At 38.4% G+C, this 16,003-nt stretch overlaps 2 protein-coding genes across 2 annotated transcripts; one reads left to right on the top strand and one right to left on the bottom strand.

Annotated features, from left to right (window-relative positions):
* Window positions 1–384: 384 nt before the first annotated feature.
* On the bottom strand, window positions 385–1,885 carry cebpb (CCAAT enhancer binding protein beta). Its single transcript, XM_056236625.1, has one exon. It carries the CDS (start codon window positions 1,685–1,687, stop codon window positions 851–853), a length of 837 nt encoding a protein of 278 aa, XP_056092600.1. The 5' UTR covers window positions 1,688–1,885; the 3' UTR covers window positions 385–850.
* Window positions 1,886–4,380: 2,495 nt separating this feature from the next.
* peds1 (plasmanylethanolamine desaturase 1) lies at window positions 4,381–11,188 on the top strand. The gene is made up of 6 exons (XM_056236613.1): window positions 4,381–4,580; window positions 8,269–8,388; window positions 8,652–8,743; window positions 9,216–9,360; window positions 9,461–9,673; window positions 10,275–11,188. The coding sequence occupies exons 1-6, from the start codon at window positions 4,445–4,447 to the stop codon at window positions 10,394–10,396; spliced, it is 828 nt and encodes a 275-aa protein (XP_056092588.1). The 5' UTR covers window positions 4,381–4,444; the 3' UTR covers window positions 10,397–11,188.
* The last annotated feature ends 4,815 nt before the right edge of the window (window positions 11,189–16,003 follow it).

Below are 16,003 nucleotides of genomic sequence, written 5' to 3'. Positions count from 1 at the left end.
GGTGTTTGTGTGTTTTGAGGGTCTAGAAAGTTCAGTGCTTATCTAGCCTTGAACCGCAGTCTTTAATGGACCGCTGAACTCTTTGGATTGTGGACCCTGCCTGTGTATTTAAGATAACTCTACCTCAAAGTGACTCATGAACACAGATTTCAAAAGATCTCCAAAAATCCCGTCACGAAACAGGAGATTTCTATCAAATAACTGTAAATGATTATTGTGTCTTCATGTGTGCAGGCAAAGTTTTAAATGTATATGTCCTGATAAAAGGAGACTATTAAATGTAAAGTAAACAATACTGCATAATGGAAACTGAATCTCAGCATCTGTGGGTGGGTGGGTGCTAATATTTTTTGACAGCAGTAATAAAATGCAGGACACACAGGATTTCAGTACAGTAAAAATCATTTAATTCAATAAAATAGTATATAGCAGTAGACCAGTTGTACCTTTATCATATTTATAAGACTACTTCACTGCGTTTCCAATACTGTTACAATGAGTTGCATCATACCTCTGCAGTACAACTCTTCCCATGACAACCACTGCCCCAGATATGGCGAAATGAATTTAAATAACAGAATATTAAACAGTAGATATCTCACTTTAGAACCCGTACAAAAATACTTTACAGACGAAATACATGACAGGGTTTCCAGATTACCAGAGTTATACCGAGCACACGGTGGGATTGCGCAATCCAGGCGCACAGTCCACTTTCATGTTTTTTTTCTCGGTTGTAAACGCATTGAACGAGCGCTCGTCCGTTTTTCTATCAAGCGCAGAAAACTTTTGTTGTAAATTCTGCTCTCTTTAAAGTCACTGACAGTCATTAAGCACCGCTGGAGTCCCGTCAGCACTGGCCGGTGGCGGAGAGCAGGTTCCGCAGCGTCGCCAGCTCGCGCGACAGCTGCTCCACGCGCTTCTGTAACCGGTCGTTCTCGGCCGCGAGCTCGAGCACTTTATGCTGCGTCTCCATGTTGCGCATTTTGGCTTTGTCTCTGCTTTTGCGGACGGCGAGATTGTTCCTCTCGCGCCTCTGCTTGTACTCGTCGCTGTCCTTTTCCAGCCTCTTCTTCCCTTTGCCGCCAGAGGCCATTTTGCCGCCCGACTGAGGTGATCTTCCCTTACCTGGCGGCGCAGGTGTACCTGGCGGGCTCGAGCAGGAGGAGGACGCGGTGGAAATGTTTCCCAGGCTGCCGCTCGGAGCGTACTGTAGATACGAGCGCATGTCAAAGCCCCCGGAACCCTCCATTGGCGGCTCTTCGTGTCGCCAGTTACTTTTGGCAAAACTGCCCAGAAAGTCTGGGCTGAACACGGCGTCTATGCGCGTCTCCTGTATCTCCGGATACGCCAGCTGGTTATTCGGGTCCCGCTCGGTCAGCGAGATGTAGTTCTTGTAGTTCTGTAACGCTGCTCTCTTGCTCTTGTTTTCCTCGGAGAGAAAGTCGCTGTAGATTCCCAGTGCGCGGTGCCGGGTTTCGTCTTGGCTGGCCAGGTGCTGGTACTGGGACGAAGAGTCCAAATAGATGCTGAAGTCTATGGCTTTCTCGTGCTCAGAAATATCATGAAGCTTCGTCATGGAGCCGTTAGTGGGCTGCTTGCATATGCTGTTGCTGTTCGGACTGCTGCTGGCGTTAGTGCTGTGGAAAGCGAGGTAGTCCCCCTCGTAAAAACCGGCCACTTCCATGGATCTTAACACCCGCCGGATTGCGGCAGGACGGAGATCAGGGTTTCACCGCCCCTGATAACTTCTCAAGTGAAGAACTCACGAGAAAATTCGAGTGTCTTCCAAAAAGCAGAAATAACTAGATGACTTTTGTCTAGTTATGTGGGTGATAGGTTGCCTGCCCAGCGATCGCTGGAGAGCTCGAGTCAGTTCCCATGCTTCGGATTGGGGTGTTTATAGGGGTGTGAGAGTGGGCGGCGATTTTCTATTTGGAATGTGACGCGTTTTTCTGGTTTGACCGCAGACTCTCAAAACGGAGGTCTGTGAACACACGAGTGAATAACAATAGAAAATAAACAGATACAACTGTGCCGAGCTTAGACTTTTTTTTTATAAGGAACACATGTTTAGCCTACATCAATTTTGATCTAGTTTAGAATGAGAATCAGAATGAGATTAATTCCCAGGTCATGTGTGCAAACACACAAGGAATTTGTCTCGGGGAAGCTTACAGTATCCTACACAGGAAAAAAACGCAGATATAGTAATTATAATATATATATATATATATATATATATATATATATATATATATATATATATATATATATATATATATATATATATATAGGCCTATATTGTGTCTCATTAATACCATTATTTATAGCCTACCATTCAAGAAAAATAGGTATTTAAACTTGTTTAAAGTGCATTTATTTTTTATATTTGCATTTATTTTATTTACTTATGTGCTCTACAGAACTCTACAGACACAACACATAAGTAAGCAAATATAAATAGAATATATTACAAATAAAATAAATAGAGTAAAGCGAAACACAGGTTTCTCGGAGGAGCAGTCAGTTATACACTTGCCATGTGGACTGGTCATTATTCAGACATATTTATCCTGACCAGTCAAAATAAGTTCTAGTTCTAGAGCAGTGTTTCTCAACGCCAGTCCTCGGAACTCACCTCCTAAAACGTTTTAGATGTCTCCCTATTCAATACACGAAGAAGCTGATGAGTTGAATCAGGTGTTTTAATTAGTGAGACATCTAAAACACTGGTGGGTCGGGGACAGGGGCAAGGACTGGAGTTGAGAAACGCTGTTCTAACGTATAGCATCCAATTGCTTTTTTAAAAAAGTTAACACATAGTAAAAATATTTTTAATTATTAAAACATTGTTTTCTTAAGCAAATTCATTAATTGACATGTTTAGGGTTGAAGATACAGTCCCTGACATAACACAACAAAATTAACATTCTCTATTGGGCTGTGCAGTGATGAACATGTCAAAACTGTTACTATATCACAACACTTGTGGGAATGCTCTGTTGCTAGGACCGGAAGTATCCATTTTATAACTTCATTTAAAGGTGTTTGGTTAAGGTTTTCTATTGACTTCTACAGGCCTGTCATCCAATATTATCCACACTATATATATTCACACATTAAAGTTACTTAATCAGGTTTATTCACTTTATTGATTAATATCATATCAAAATTGTCTAATTTGATAGTCATAAGTCACTTTCCAGGGGCAGCAGGCGTTGGCTGCTGCAATAAACTTGTTTTTTTTTTCAGTGATGTAGTTAGTCTGCCATCTGGTGGGTAAGGATTGCACTACAAGAGCTGGTTAAAATAATTTCATCATTGTCCTCTAAGCAGCACCATCTTTCTCAATATTTCCTTTTCTTATTCTGTGTCTGAACATTCCCCTGTGTCCCATATCATAGTGCAACGTGTTGCAAGAACTGACTCATTAAGCTGCCAGCACTTGAAAATATTATATAGCCTACATTTCTATGTCCATTTCATTTGCAATATTGTGCATTTATTATTTTATTTGTATTTAATATTTTAATAATTTATTATCATGATATCATATTTTATTTGACACATTACATTACTTTTTATAGAGCATCAGTGACGCAAATCCTACCTCAAAACATATTTCTGTATTGTGTTTCTCTATCAGTGTGGTAGAGTCTGATTTAAAGTCATACATGAATGCCATCATGTCATAATTTAAACAATCTACTGAATTGGGGTTCATTTCATTGTATACCAAATATTATTTTTTATTATAAACTAACATTTAGCCATGTCCCTGCCATCTCCTTTTGTGTTTCACCGAAGAAAAGGTGTAATTCGGGTTAGGACCAAAAAAAGGTGACAATGATGACTGAATTTATCATGTGGAAGAAATATTTTTATTTTGAATGGAGCGTTAAGTCCAGCTCCCCCTCTCCCACTTAACCCTGCTATGCACTTAACCCATGACGTCCAGAGAGGTGGAGCTGGATGTCGTTTGCCTCTGTAATGAGCACCACTTGCTTTTTTGTCTGTTACTTGTTCTGCACACAAGTTACAACCCTTTGTATATTTCGCATCTACTCTCATTTGACTTGTGAAGTAGGCCTAACATTATAGATAGTAAAAAAAAAAAAATTAATTTAACATAATGAAAATGAATATGTTGACAATGCACTAAAATACCAGCACCCACAACTGTACATTCAAGTAAATAAAATTAATCACTTCCAGTATAGCCTCTTTTCTGATTGGTTGCATTCGGGTGGGGTCAGGACATTCTTGTTTTCTAATTGGTCGTCATGTTTGTTATGAAAACGTAGTCGAATTGCTGATTGGCTGAATGCTGCAGCGCGACGAACACAATTGGTGGAGGGAGGAAACGCGGAACAGGGCGGACAGAGGCGTGGGGTTGAAGATGCGGAATTAACGCATCCGCTGCGCCCGAACCGGACTGAATATGGCGAGCACCGAGAGCAAAAGTGGGTCTTCGGAAAACTTTCACACACCCGAGCCAAGTAGAGGGGCTCAGCCGGGCGCGAGATGGGGTCCACAGCATGCAGGTGCTCGAGAGCTTGCGGAATTATACTCGCCAGGTGAGAATTTAAACCGGTTTTTACATTTCCCGTCGGCGCCGGTAGCCGCCTGCCGCTGCCCATACCGGGGATTGAACGGACTGCCAGCCACGAGTTTCTCTTAAGCAGCGCCGGACAGCACGGCCACGAAGCTGTAGCATTCGCCTCGTAGTCTAGAGTAGTCGGGTTTTAAAGGGCATGTAGCGCTAGCGGAGCGCGTGCATATTCAGTCTGGGGTCTCTGCGGTGACAAACACTACGCAGCATAGTGTGGCATATATAAGTTATGTTTATGTGGCAGGGAGTTTGAATGAGCTCAACGCCCTATCGGTGATGCCAGTCATCAGATGAGTTGAACGCAATTGTCTGTGGTAAATTTGACCAAAATAGGTTATTAATCATGTCTTGTGAGTTTATCTATCTCTTATGGTCTCAAGGGATGTAATTCGGTGTCAGAAATAGTTGGTACTTGTAGCTGTCAGATAGGCTACTAACAGGAGATCTCTTTGATTTCATGCTTACCACATAGATTACTCAGCACGTACTCAGTTATGTTTTGCTAGTTAAAAAAGTTGTACAAATAAAACATGAGAAATAACATTAACATGACTTACAAAATAGAAGAAGCCCTTCATGGGTGCCGCTAATATTGACATCACATGACTAGTTGCCATGCAACTGGCCACTTTACTACCTAAAACAATACTGTTTATTTCATTTAGCAGATGCAGACAGTGTTTGCTGTGATTTAAAAAGCATAAACGTAAAAGCTAATGTGAATAAAACAAGTAGCTAAAACTAATGTCCAACAGTACAACAACAGAGCCACTGTAGAAAGCTGTATAAAGGCTTCTAGATCAATTATAATCTTTCACAGCTCATGTTTGGAGTTTTTCGTCTATTGAAATTTCTTAGAAAGATGTTTTTGCAGTGTTTCGTCAGCAGAACAATCAAAAAACATGAAATAATTGTACACCCTGGCCCCACTGAAGAGATGTAGCCTATGTCTATCCCTCACAGCCTCGCTTTCATTCCTGTTAAAAGTAAAAGATGGCGCTGCTGTGAATAAGGTCTATAGTCAATAGTATAGTTATGCAGCTCACACAGAAGTCACTTTCATACCAAGTTGCTTTCCGTAGGTAAATTTCAAATTCGCATGATCATCTTGAATCCTCTGTGAAATCTCCATTCCTCATCACAGGGATTCCTATTTAATTGGGTGCATTTCTCCCGCAAATATTTGCAGAACAACGTTAAACGTGTCTGCACCATAACAGCATAGTTAGAAAACAAAAAGAAACCAAAAAGGTAAACAAACATCTTTGATGTGAAGCAACAGCAGTTAGTAAAGAAGCCTTATAATGCATCAAGCCAAAAAGTATTAGTACTAATGGTGCGTTCTATTATTGTCAACGAACCGACTCGGCGCTCGGATATGACGCCATTTCCACACTTCAAGCGTTCTGGTATGTTTTGTGCGTCCGAGTCGGAGAAAAAACATGGACGCCACCCGGAAAGCTGTTGCTATGGTAGCACTGGCCGAGTACCAGGCGCTTATCAAAACTCAGCCATTTGAACTTCTAAAATTTTCACTTTATTTCATGTTTTAGTTTATCTTCTGTTAGCAACGCTAGCCACATTAGTAACACCCGTTTGAAACAAGGCTTCACTCAATATTGTACTCATAACAAGACCAATTCCCATACCCACAGGCAGTGATACGGAGGCAGTAAGGTATTGCAGTAATACGAGTGATTAAAATCTTCATTTAAACAACCAAAGCGGTCCAAAAACAATGAAAACAATTCATACTAAGTCACACAGGGCGCAGCCATCTTGGATTCCGTATCAGAATTCTTGCTCTGTGTCCTCACGGTTGTCCGAAATCCGAGCGGGAAAATCCGAGGAAAGGGGGCGTGTTGGTGCGTGTTGCTAGGCAACGTCTGTCTTCCTAGTCGGAACTCCGACGCGGATTACAATAGAACGCACCATCAGTACCAAAACCACTGGTACTATTGAATATCGAATAAGAAGCATCTCAATAATCAAAAACTTACTGAGTGCACCTTTAAGGACAGTTTCGGGTTGACTCTTTGTTTTTATCTCAATAGGAATGGCTGTTCACACTATTAAAGATGAATAACAACAAAGTAATTTATAGCATTAGCACAACAGGGTCACACAAAACCAGCAGCCCACAATGGTTGATTAGTTTGTGTGCAGTAAATTTGAATACCGTGCGTGGAAGGAGGATCTCCATCAGTACCAGCAGGGAACAGTGGACATTGTGTGGAGGATAAATGCTGCATATAAACACAAAAAACAGAACAGGAGCGGAAACGAAAGAGCACAGTAAGCACTAAGCAGACCAGTGTGAGGGTGTGGTAGGTGTGACAGGTATGAGTTTGTGTGGGTGGGGTGGTGCAGTTCAATGTCAAATCGAGCAGGACCGATCTGGGTTTCCGGGTAGCATAAGATTCATGCTTCTCTAACACATCAGTGTCCTCTAATAACATTGTCCTGTTTACAGTCACTTTGGTTCGAAAAGTCCGAAAAGACTGTTCGGTTCTGCACTGAATTCAGGGCAAAGGTGAATTTGCCCTCGGCACACAATTGTTGTAGCTGTGCAAAGAAACAATGCAACTTTGTTGTGAGCATTGCTTTGATAAATGCTCACAGCCATAACCATCTGTCTCGATCTGTTATAAACATCTATTCAAATATGCTTTCTCAACAGTTTCTATGATAATGATGCTGTATTTTTGGAATATTAGTGAGACCTTTATTGTAGATAGTTACTTTTTCATGTTGCTGTATTGTTGATTTGATTTTAATTTTATGTACAGCAAACAAGTTGGTACTTCAGTAGTTACTTTACTGAGACACTGTGGAGACTCTGAAGTTAGCGTACTCTCTAGGCTACTATGGATATAAACTTATTTAAACTTAAACCTCTCTCTCTCTCTCTCTCTCTCTCTCTCTATATATATATATATGTGTGTGTGTGTGTGTATGTATTTATTATTGTGTGTGTGTGTGTATATGTATTTATTTATTTATTAACAATTTGTACCCTTCCATAACTATTTACTAACAGATTCCAACATTGCCATTTTTGTGGGTGAATGGCAGGTGAATTAAGAGACTTTTCTTTTTAAAATTTGTTATTTTTTATAAAATCAATATTTTTTATATAACTTCACATTAGTGATATATATTGTTTTTATTAAAAATATATATTTGGCAGCAAAGTACTAATTTGTTTGTTGTTTTCCTCCCATATTTGTTACAAAAAGTGCATGTTATTGTGTTAAAATATTATATATGAAATAAACCAGTGCGTCACACTGTGTGGCACATATTTCTCATATTTTGTTTGGTGGCTTAATGCCCAAAACTTCAATGTGTCACCACATTCTGTTGAAAAAAACTTCTGATGATAGCCTTTGAAAATGTCAAGTCTGCTAGTAGTTGATATGTTTTCAGTATTAGCTGATTTATACGTCTTTGATTTGAGTTGTACTCATCATATCAGCGTTTCGTTCTTACAGTCTGTTTTTAAATAATGCATTATGCTGCAGTTCCTATTAAAGTTTTATTTATTCACCAAAGCCAATTTTTACTCAAATGTGGTGCTTTGCTGTTATTTTTGGACCCTGCTGACTAAAGACTACTATTTAAAAGGTCTCAACTCTGTCTATTTCTCACAGGAAAAAGATGCCAGGAATGGCTCAGTGTGCTTCTTTGCTTTACCCTCATGGCCTTCAACTTCTGTTACCTGGTAACATACTTCCACCTGGGACACATCTGGTACATCCTTCTGGGCATCGGTTGGTAAAAACAAACAAACCCACACACACGCATCAATGTTTAATAAAGTAGTAGTAGACACAACAAAGAAGTTGCAAAGTAGAACTCTGAAATTCCCAGTATTCAAGAATGCCAGTAGCTGGCAGATTTTTTTTCTCTGTGTGTCTTAAATAACTAGCAACTACCAAACAGCTTTTTATGGGAACTGAAAGCCATTTTGGTTAATAATAGGATTTAGAGATTGATTTCATGCTGAGATTCTGCTGTATGTGTGTGTGTGAAGTGGCAGGGATCCTCACAGCAGACTTTGCCTCTGGTCTGGTCCACTGGGGTGCTGACACATGGGGTTCAGTGGATCTGCCCATCGTTGGGAAGGTACAGGAGTGAAACACCTTTTTTTCCTGTTATTAAGTGTTATTTAAGGTAAAAAATGTAATAAAATACTTTGAGAACAAATAGATATTGAACCACTTGATCACAAGTAGATTTTTAGGACATTTAATATTTGTGTTTTTACTTTAAACATCTTTTAAGGCCAATTCACACTGCACTGACAGACACCGACCAACGGTGAAAGTCACCAGATTACAGTATGTCACTTCTCAGACATTCACCCTATAAACACAGATTCAACATGTTAATCCTGCAAAAACAAGCGCCGACTGGTTAACCCACTGATTCGACAATACCCGATGAATGTTTGTTGGTGTTGGTGGGCTTTGATCAGTACAGTGTGAATTGGCCTTTAAACACTTTAATGATCTTTTAAAGAAAATATTTTCAACTACTAAATTGTGGTAGCATAATTACTTATCCTAAAAAACTTTTCCTGTTTGTTGGCACCCAGGCCTTCATTCGTCCATTTCGAGAGCACCACATTGATCCAACAGCTATAACGCGCCATGATTTCATTGAGACAAATGGTGATAACTGTATGTTGACTATCATCCCTCTCGCTAACATGGCCGCAAACTTCTTAATGCTCTCACCAGGTAAGACATCAGACATATTATCTGTCCAATACAGAGACAAATGATGAACCACATTAATTTATGACTCAGTGTCTCATATATTGTGCTGTTCTCTCTTCAGCGGAGATCTATCGAAACTACCCATGGTACTGTTACGTCTTTGCTTTAGCCATTTTTGTTACACTGACCAATCAGATTCACAAATGGTCGCACACATATTTTGGGCTCCCACGCTGGGTGACGTTTCTTCAGGACTGTTACATCATTTTACCACGGAAACACCACAGAGTTCACCACGTTTCACCTCATGAAACCTACTTCTGCATTACCACAGGTATACTTGCACACAATACACTGTTGTATAGAAAGTTCAAAAGAACAACATTTATTTGAAATGGAAATGTTTTGTAACATGTATTTATTAATTTAAAAAATCATTCAAAATGCAGTGCGTTCTGCGTTGCATACAATAACAAAGGCATATGGTGCAACTAATATGCAGAAGAAAAAAAGCAGGAAATTAAATCAGATAGAGGACTACTACAGACCCTCATGAGTGTGATACTACCCAAAAACCTAAAGATATTTATCAATAAATAGCTTACGATTTTTTGTAAAAAATACTTTTTACCTTCAAAAGTGTATTTAAAAATGTATCAAGCTGAGGCACTCGAGAGTTAAAGTAAATGCATATAAAAAGCCTTTATGTCATCATGGCTTAGGCAATTAAAAACGGTTTTCAACATTTTTTATTTAAACTTTTTTTTGAAAATGGTATATAAGAATTTCCAAAACCTTATGAAAGAATGTTTTCATATATTAAACTAGATTTTTGAAGATTTGACATTTTATTTATCATTGACACTAAATTAAATATACATTTACATCAGTTATACAGTTACATGTCATTGACCCTAATGCGTTTGAATGTGCAGGCTGGTTGAACTATCCCCTAGAGAAACTGGGATTCTGGAGAAACCTGGAAGATCTGATCCAGAGCCTGACAGGAGAGAAACCCAGATCAGATGACCTCAGATGGGCCCAGAAAACCAAGTAATCTTCCTCTGCCACCGACCCACCTCCCCTACCTCAGACCTGCTTATAGGAGAACAGTCGTTTTTCTCCGTCTACTTGTCCTCCCTCAGACAGAACAAGAGGAATGGCAAGATATCAAAGCCCAAATTAGAAAGCCATCAAATCTTAGCAAAAGTTGAGAGAATGGGGTTGACAAAGCAATTGAAAGCAATATCCCACCCTGCTCACTCTAAAGACCCAAACATCCAAATCCTTGTTGAAAACTTGAGACTTCTGTGAAATGTTTAAAACTATTCAAAGTGCAAAAAAAACAAAACGAATTTAAAATGTCAATACTTGAACAAAGTGGGCTCTTTTCTGGACACCTTCTTATCTTTCAGCTGCTCAAAGCTTTGCTGACTAGCTTGTTTCTGAGGGACTGGCCTCTGCACTTTTGGGTTTGGCCTTTGGGACTGATATCTCTTGCTCTCACCCTTCACTTGTTTGGGGTTTAAGTGCAGTAAACTCAAGGCATTTTGGCTCTTTAACCGCAGAGGGCTGAAAACCGGTGTCTTCATCTGTTGCTTGTGTCTGAACGGACGGAGCAGCATCATATGCAGTCTTACTTCAGTACGCCTTAAAAGACAAATCGCAAGAAACTTGCTTTGCTCTGCCTCATCCTGTTCCTAACATTCATTTTTTTTCATTATCAATACTTTCTTTTGAAGCACATTTGCAAATTCAGAGGTGCTGAAAGCAGTTAGCTCTTGATCAAGAGGTGTATATTAGAAGTATTTCCACGTAGGTCAATATTTAGGTTAATAATGTCTCAGTGTGAATAAGCAGCGGTGTCCTCACAGATATCAAAACCCATGAGACACTCAGAATAGGCCTTATGTGTATCCATTTTTTTATCTTGTATTAACTTCATTGTAGGCTAGGTTGACCAGCTGACTGACACAAACCTAAACTTACACTCCATTGCTTGGGTTTTAGGTCTGCATACATTGTTTCTTAACAGTTTAATGTTCAACTTAACACTAGCATGTTACATTTTAATAATAATATGAAATGTTAAAGCTGGTTACAGCATGACGAAAAGGACAGATTTAACATCTAGCTGTATAGTGACATAACTATTACTAACTGCTTATTTAATGAGCGATACATTATATACATTCTCTATTATAAAGCTGCAATGACAATGGACTCGAAAAATATTTATTTACTTGACTTTATATTTAAATACAGCAGTAGTCATATTTTTAATTATTAAAAAAATTAAAGTTAATCTTTTACTAATGAAAAAAAAAAAACTTGCTTTGCTTTGGAAAATAAGTGTTGCTATCTAAGCCATGTAGTTTAGACGGTGTTTATCATGTCGTCTTATAAGAGTGAGGAAATTGAATAAGTAATGAACAATTGAATATTTTATATCACATCTAACATAATTGTGATCATTTTTGTTGTGCCATTTGGGGGTATTAGTTTAATCATTCTTCTTTGCACAAAAAACCTGTTTGCCCTTAAAAACTGAAAAGGTCAACCTAAACGAGTTGTAGCTTAGAAGTTTTATGCTTATGTGCATTTTCATGCCAAAACCTTGTTACTGTCAGCCGGAATGTGGCAATTGTTGTTTCAATAGGTCAGTTTTGTGATGGTATATGTTTAAAATAGGTCAGCTTTATAGAAGGTCAGAGAACATGTTTTAGAGAGCAAATTAATTTGTCCAATATGTAAACTGTTACAAAGGAGTCAGCCAGAACTGTAAAAAAAACAAAACATATATGAGGTGTTTTGAGCTGATTCATAATGTGTCATGTGTTGTTACATCTTATTTTCCTCCTTTTTATGAATTCAGGAAGATTTGTTAGACGGAATATTGTAGTATTTTTGACAGTCAACTAATATCTTATATATTTCTATGCTGATATGAGATGCCAAATTTATTTTTGCTCAGCTAATAGATCTGTTGTGGTGTGTTTGGTCGGTGTTTATTCGAAGAAAACACTCCAGTGGCGATGTTCACTGTACAGGGAACTGAAGCTTAAACCAATTACTTTGATTTTGTAAAATGTTACATTTGTCATTAGATTTCACTTAATTTTGTATTTTTGGTTTCCATTATGACATTATTTTCTCCTAAATTTTACATAGCGTAGTATGAACGATCATATCACATAACATATCTCAACCTTTTCTTTTATTTGTAATGTACTGATCATGAAGGATTTCACCAGCTGTAACCTTTCTTGATTTGAAATGGTGGAAGAAGTGAGTTGGAGCAGCCAGTGATCGTGATGTGTTGATGCAGTGAAGACTTCTGTGCTTTTGTCTGGTCAAGCTTAGAGTTCTGCAGGCATAATTATGGTTCTATAAACACACAGAAATGTTACTAGTTTGTTGTGAAATGTGTAAAAGAGATTTTGGTAATATGGCGATTGTATTATCGAAAATGCAAGATTAGAGTGTTATAGACCTTCTCGTTGAGTCTCCTTTCTTTCCATGCACAGTGGAAAGATACCACTTTCCATGGTATGTGGCTGTGAGAAGACTGAACTAATCACATTGTACTTGCTCAAAAATGTCATACTGTCCTTCAGATAACAAAGCAAAGCCGATCCCTTATTCACTGGGGTCATTTGATTGATGACCTTTGGCATTCACACTTGTTACTGAATGTTTTTTCTTACTGATTTATTGGGAGAAGCCTTTTAAAAATGCTATCTCGGCTGATTTTGCAATTCACCTCATAGTCTCACAATCAGCAAGTTTTTGTAGGACGGCTACTTGTTGAAAACTGCAAATAACGCCTTAATGCCTTTTGTTGTTTCTTATTTTGAAAACTGTTATGTCATTAAGTTCATATTTATAATAAAATTAATAAAGAACTGGAAAGACCTGTGGCCTGATTTGTGCTTTTTATCCTGCTTATGTTGGGTAATTGAAGACGTTTATTCTTTATTCTTCAGTACACATCATACACAGGGCTGTCAGCAGATGGACAACAGGTTCAGGGGTTTAACAAACATTATACTTACACAACAAGTTGACTTGTTAGAATGATGCCATTTATTTGTAAAACTGACCACGTGACATTCCTTTTTGTTCTTTCTTTTACCTTTCACCTTCATTTCAAAGTTCAATCCCTCATTCTCTCTCTCTCACAAAAGTTGCAATGCTTATGACTTCACATTGTGACTGAACCAAAAGAAAAATAAATAGGTGTTTAACACCAGAACAGATTGCAACACTTCATAATGATACATGAAACACTGTTATCAGATTACTTATGATTTATATACATATAAACAATACATTTATATTTAGATCATGGATTGCGGAAGCGGGGCTTCCGCCCAGGCTACTTTTGAGGTCTGGTACAAATATGACATAATAAAAATACATATGTATGGAAGGACAAAAATACATATGTGGTCTTATGCTTAAATGACAATGATTCGGCTATGTCTATGAAACCTTTGAAATTACAATCACAAATCATTCTATTTCATAACTTTAAACTGTAAAGATTTTAACAGTATTAATGAACGGATAAAAGGAAATTAACTTTTTTAGGATCTAAAAAAAATTATATTAATAATTTAAACGTTAGTTTTTTGTCTCTTGCTCACCAAGGCAGCATTTATTTAATCAAAAATACAGTAATAACAGTAATATTATAATGTATTATTACAATTTAAAATAACTAATCTGAATATATTTTAAAATGTCATTTCTTTTCAGCAGTCATTACTCCAGTCTTCACTGTCACATGATCCTTCAGAAATAATTCTAAAATGCAGATTTTCTGCTCAAGTAAATTATTATCAATGTTGAAAACAGTTTCTGATCAGTTTCTGTTGCTTAATATTTTTATGAAAACATGCATTTTATTTCAGGTTTCTTTGATGAATAGAATGATGAAAGTTCAAAAGAACAGCATTTATTTGAAATTGAATGTGTCCTTGCTTGTATTTCTTTTATTCAGCAAGGACACGTTGCAGATTTGTCGGCTGCACATCCATGATGTTAATCTCCCGTTCCACCACATCACAGAGGTGCTTTATTAGATTGAGATCTGGTGATTATGGAGGCCATTTGAGTATAGTGACCTCATTGTCATGTTCAAGAAACCAGTTTAGGATGATTTGAGCTTTGTGACATGGCGCGTTATCCTGCTGGAAGCAGCCATCAGAAGATGGTACACTGTGGTCATAAAGGGAAGGACATGGTCAGCAACAATACTCAGGTAGGCTGTGGCATTTAAACGATGATCAGTTGGTACTAAGGGGCACAAAGTGTGCCAAGATAATATCCCCCACACCATTACACCACCACCACCAGCCTGAACCGTTGATACAACGCAGGATGAATCCATGCTTTCATGTTGTCTACGCCAAATTCTGACCCTACCACCTGAATGTCGCAGAAGAAATCGAGAATCATCAGACCAGGCAATGTTTTTCCAATCTTCTATTGTCCAATCTTGGTGGGCCCATGCGAATTGTAGCCTCAGTTTGCTGTTCTTACCTTTAAGGTTCGATGTGTAGTGCGTTCAGAGATGCTCTTCTGCAGACCTCGGTTGTAACGAGTGGTTATTTGAGATACTGTTGCTTGCCTTTCTATCAGCTCGAACCAGTCCGGGCTGCGTTTCTCAAAAGCATCGTGAGCTAAGTTGATTGTAGAGACCATTTGTGGCAATGGTTGTGCGTGAAAATCCTAGCAAATCAGCAGTTTCTGAAATACTCAGACCAGCCCGTTTGGCACCAACAACCATGCCACGTTCAAAGTCACTTAAATCACCTTTCTTCCCCATTCTGACGCTCCGTTTGAACTTCAGCGGATAGTCTTGACCATGTCTACATCCCTTCATGCATAGAGTTGCTGCCGTGTGAATGGCTGGTTAGATATTTGCGTTATGATCTGTGAACCTTTGGCTGCTATCTTACCCCATCTGGCTTTAAGTCATTGACTTTTGTTTGTGTCTGATTTCTGGTAAAGTAACTTATGTACTCATGGGTCCCATCTATACATAAATAAAGGCCCGATGCCTTTATTTAATGCGTTAATAGCTATAATAAATCTTTCTTTTTAGGTACAAGTTCAAAACCTTAAAGAAGCTGTTAATTAGTAATGAGGGTAGTAAAGTATATGTAGGTCACACCATATAAAGCTGCACTTATGTATGCTGTGCCAGAATGAGCTTTGGGTTGTGATGTTTTGTGATTCATTTGAGAGTATAAAAATAAACAGCACCTAAGGCAAGTTTAATGTTTTGTAAAGACTTTTAACGGTTCAAAGTTCCACACTGAGAACTTCAGATTGTGGTACAAGGACTATGATGTGAATTGAAGTCTCTGCTCTACATTTGTTATTCTTGATGAAAGATATGATGGTTGAATAGGGTCAAAGTACATGCCGCAAAAGAGTTCAGGATATTCTGTTCACGATTAAATAATCGTGATACATCTCAGAGGCACAACAGGCCAAATTTCACTGCTCACTGAACTCTGTCCTCCTGTAGATGCACACTTTGATGCCAATGCTATAATACAAGAGCTATGCAGAAAAACTGGACCAGCTAAAAGGCCATTTTGTTGCAGTGTCATGTGACAGGAGAGTTATTAGAGCGGGATGACCTTCATGA

Source organism: Rhinichthys klamathensis, unplaced genomic scaffold (assembly GCF_029890125.1).
Source record: "Rhinichthys klamathensis goyatoka isolate OS25496 unplaced genomic scaffold, OSU_Roscu_1.1 h1tg000457l_1, whole genome shotgun sequence".
NCBI classification, from domain to species: domain Eukaryota; kingdom Metazoa; phylum Chordata; class Actinopteri; order Cypriniformes; family Leuciscidae; genus Rhinichthys; species Rhinichthys klamathensis.
Note: the sequence above shows the minus strand (reverse complement) of the source record. Positions and strands in the feature narration are given on the sequence as shown.

What these genes read in the sequence shown, in the direction of transcription:
- cebpb (XM_056236625.1), bottom strand. Translation starts at nt 1,687, where the DNA reads ATGGAAGTGGCCGGTTTTTACGAGGGGGACTACCTCGCTTTCCACAGC.
- peds1 (XM_056236613.1), top strand. Translation starts at nt 4,445, where the DNA reads ATGGCGAGCACCGAGAGCAAAAGTGGGTCTTCGGAAAACTTTCACACA. An exon ending in TGCGGAATTATACTCGCCAG is followed by an intron (nt 4,581 to 8,268) that starts GTGAGAATTTAA and finishes TATTTCTCACAG; the next exon opens with GAAAAAGATGCCAGGAATGG. An exon ending in CTTCTTAATGCTCTCACCAG is followed by an intron (nt 9,361 to 9,460) that starts GTAAGACATCAG and finishes TTCTCTCTTCAG; the next exon opens with CGGAGATCTATCGAAACTAC.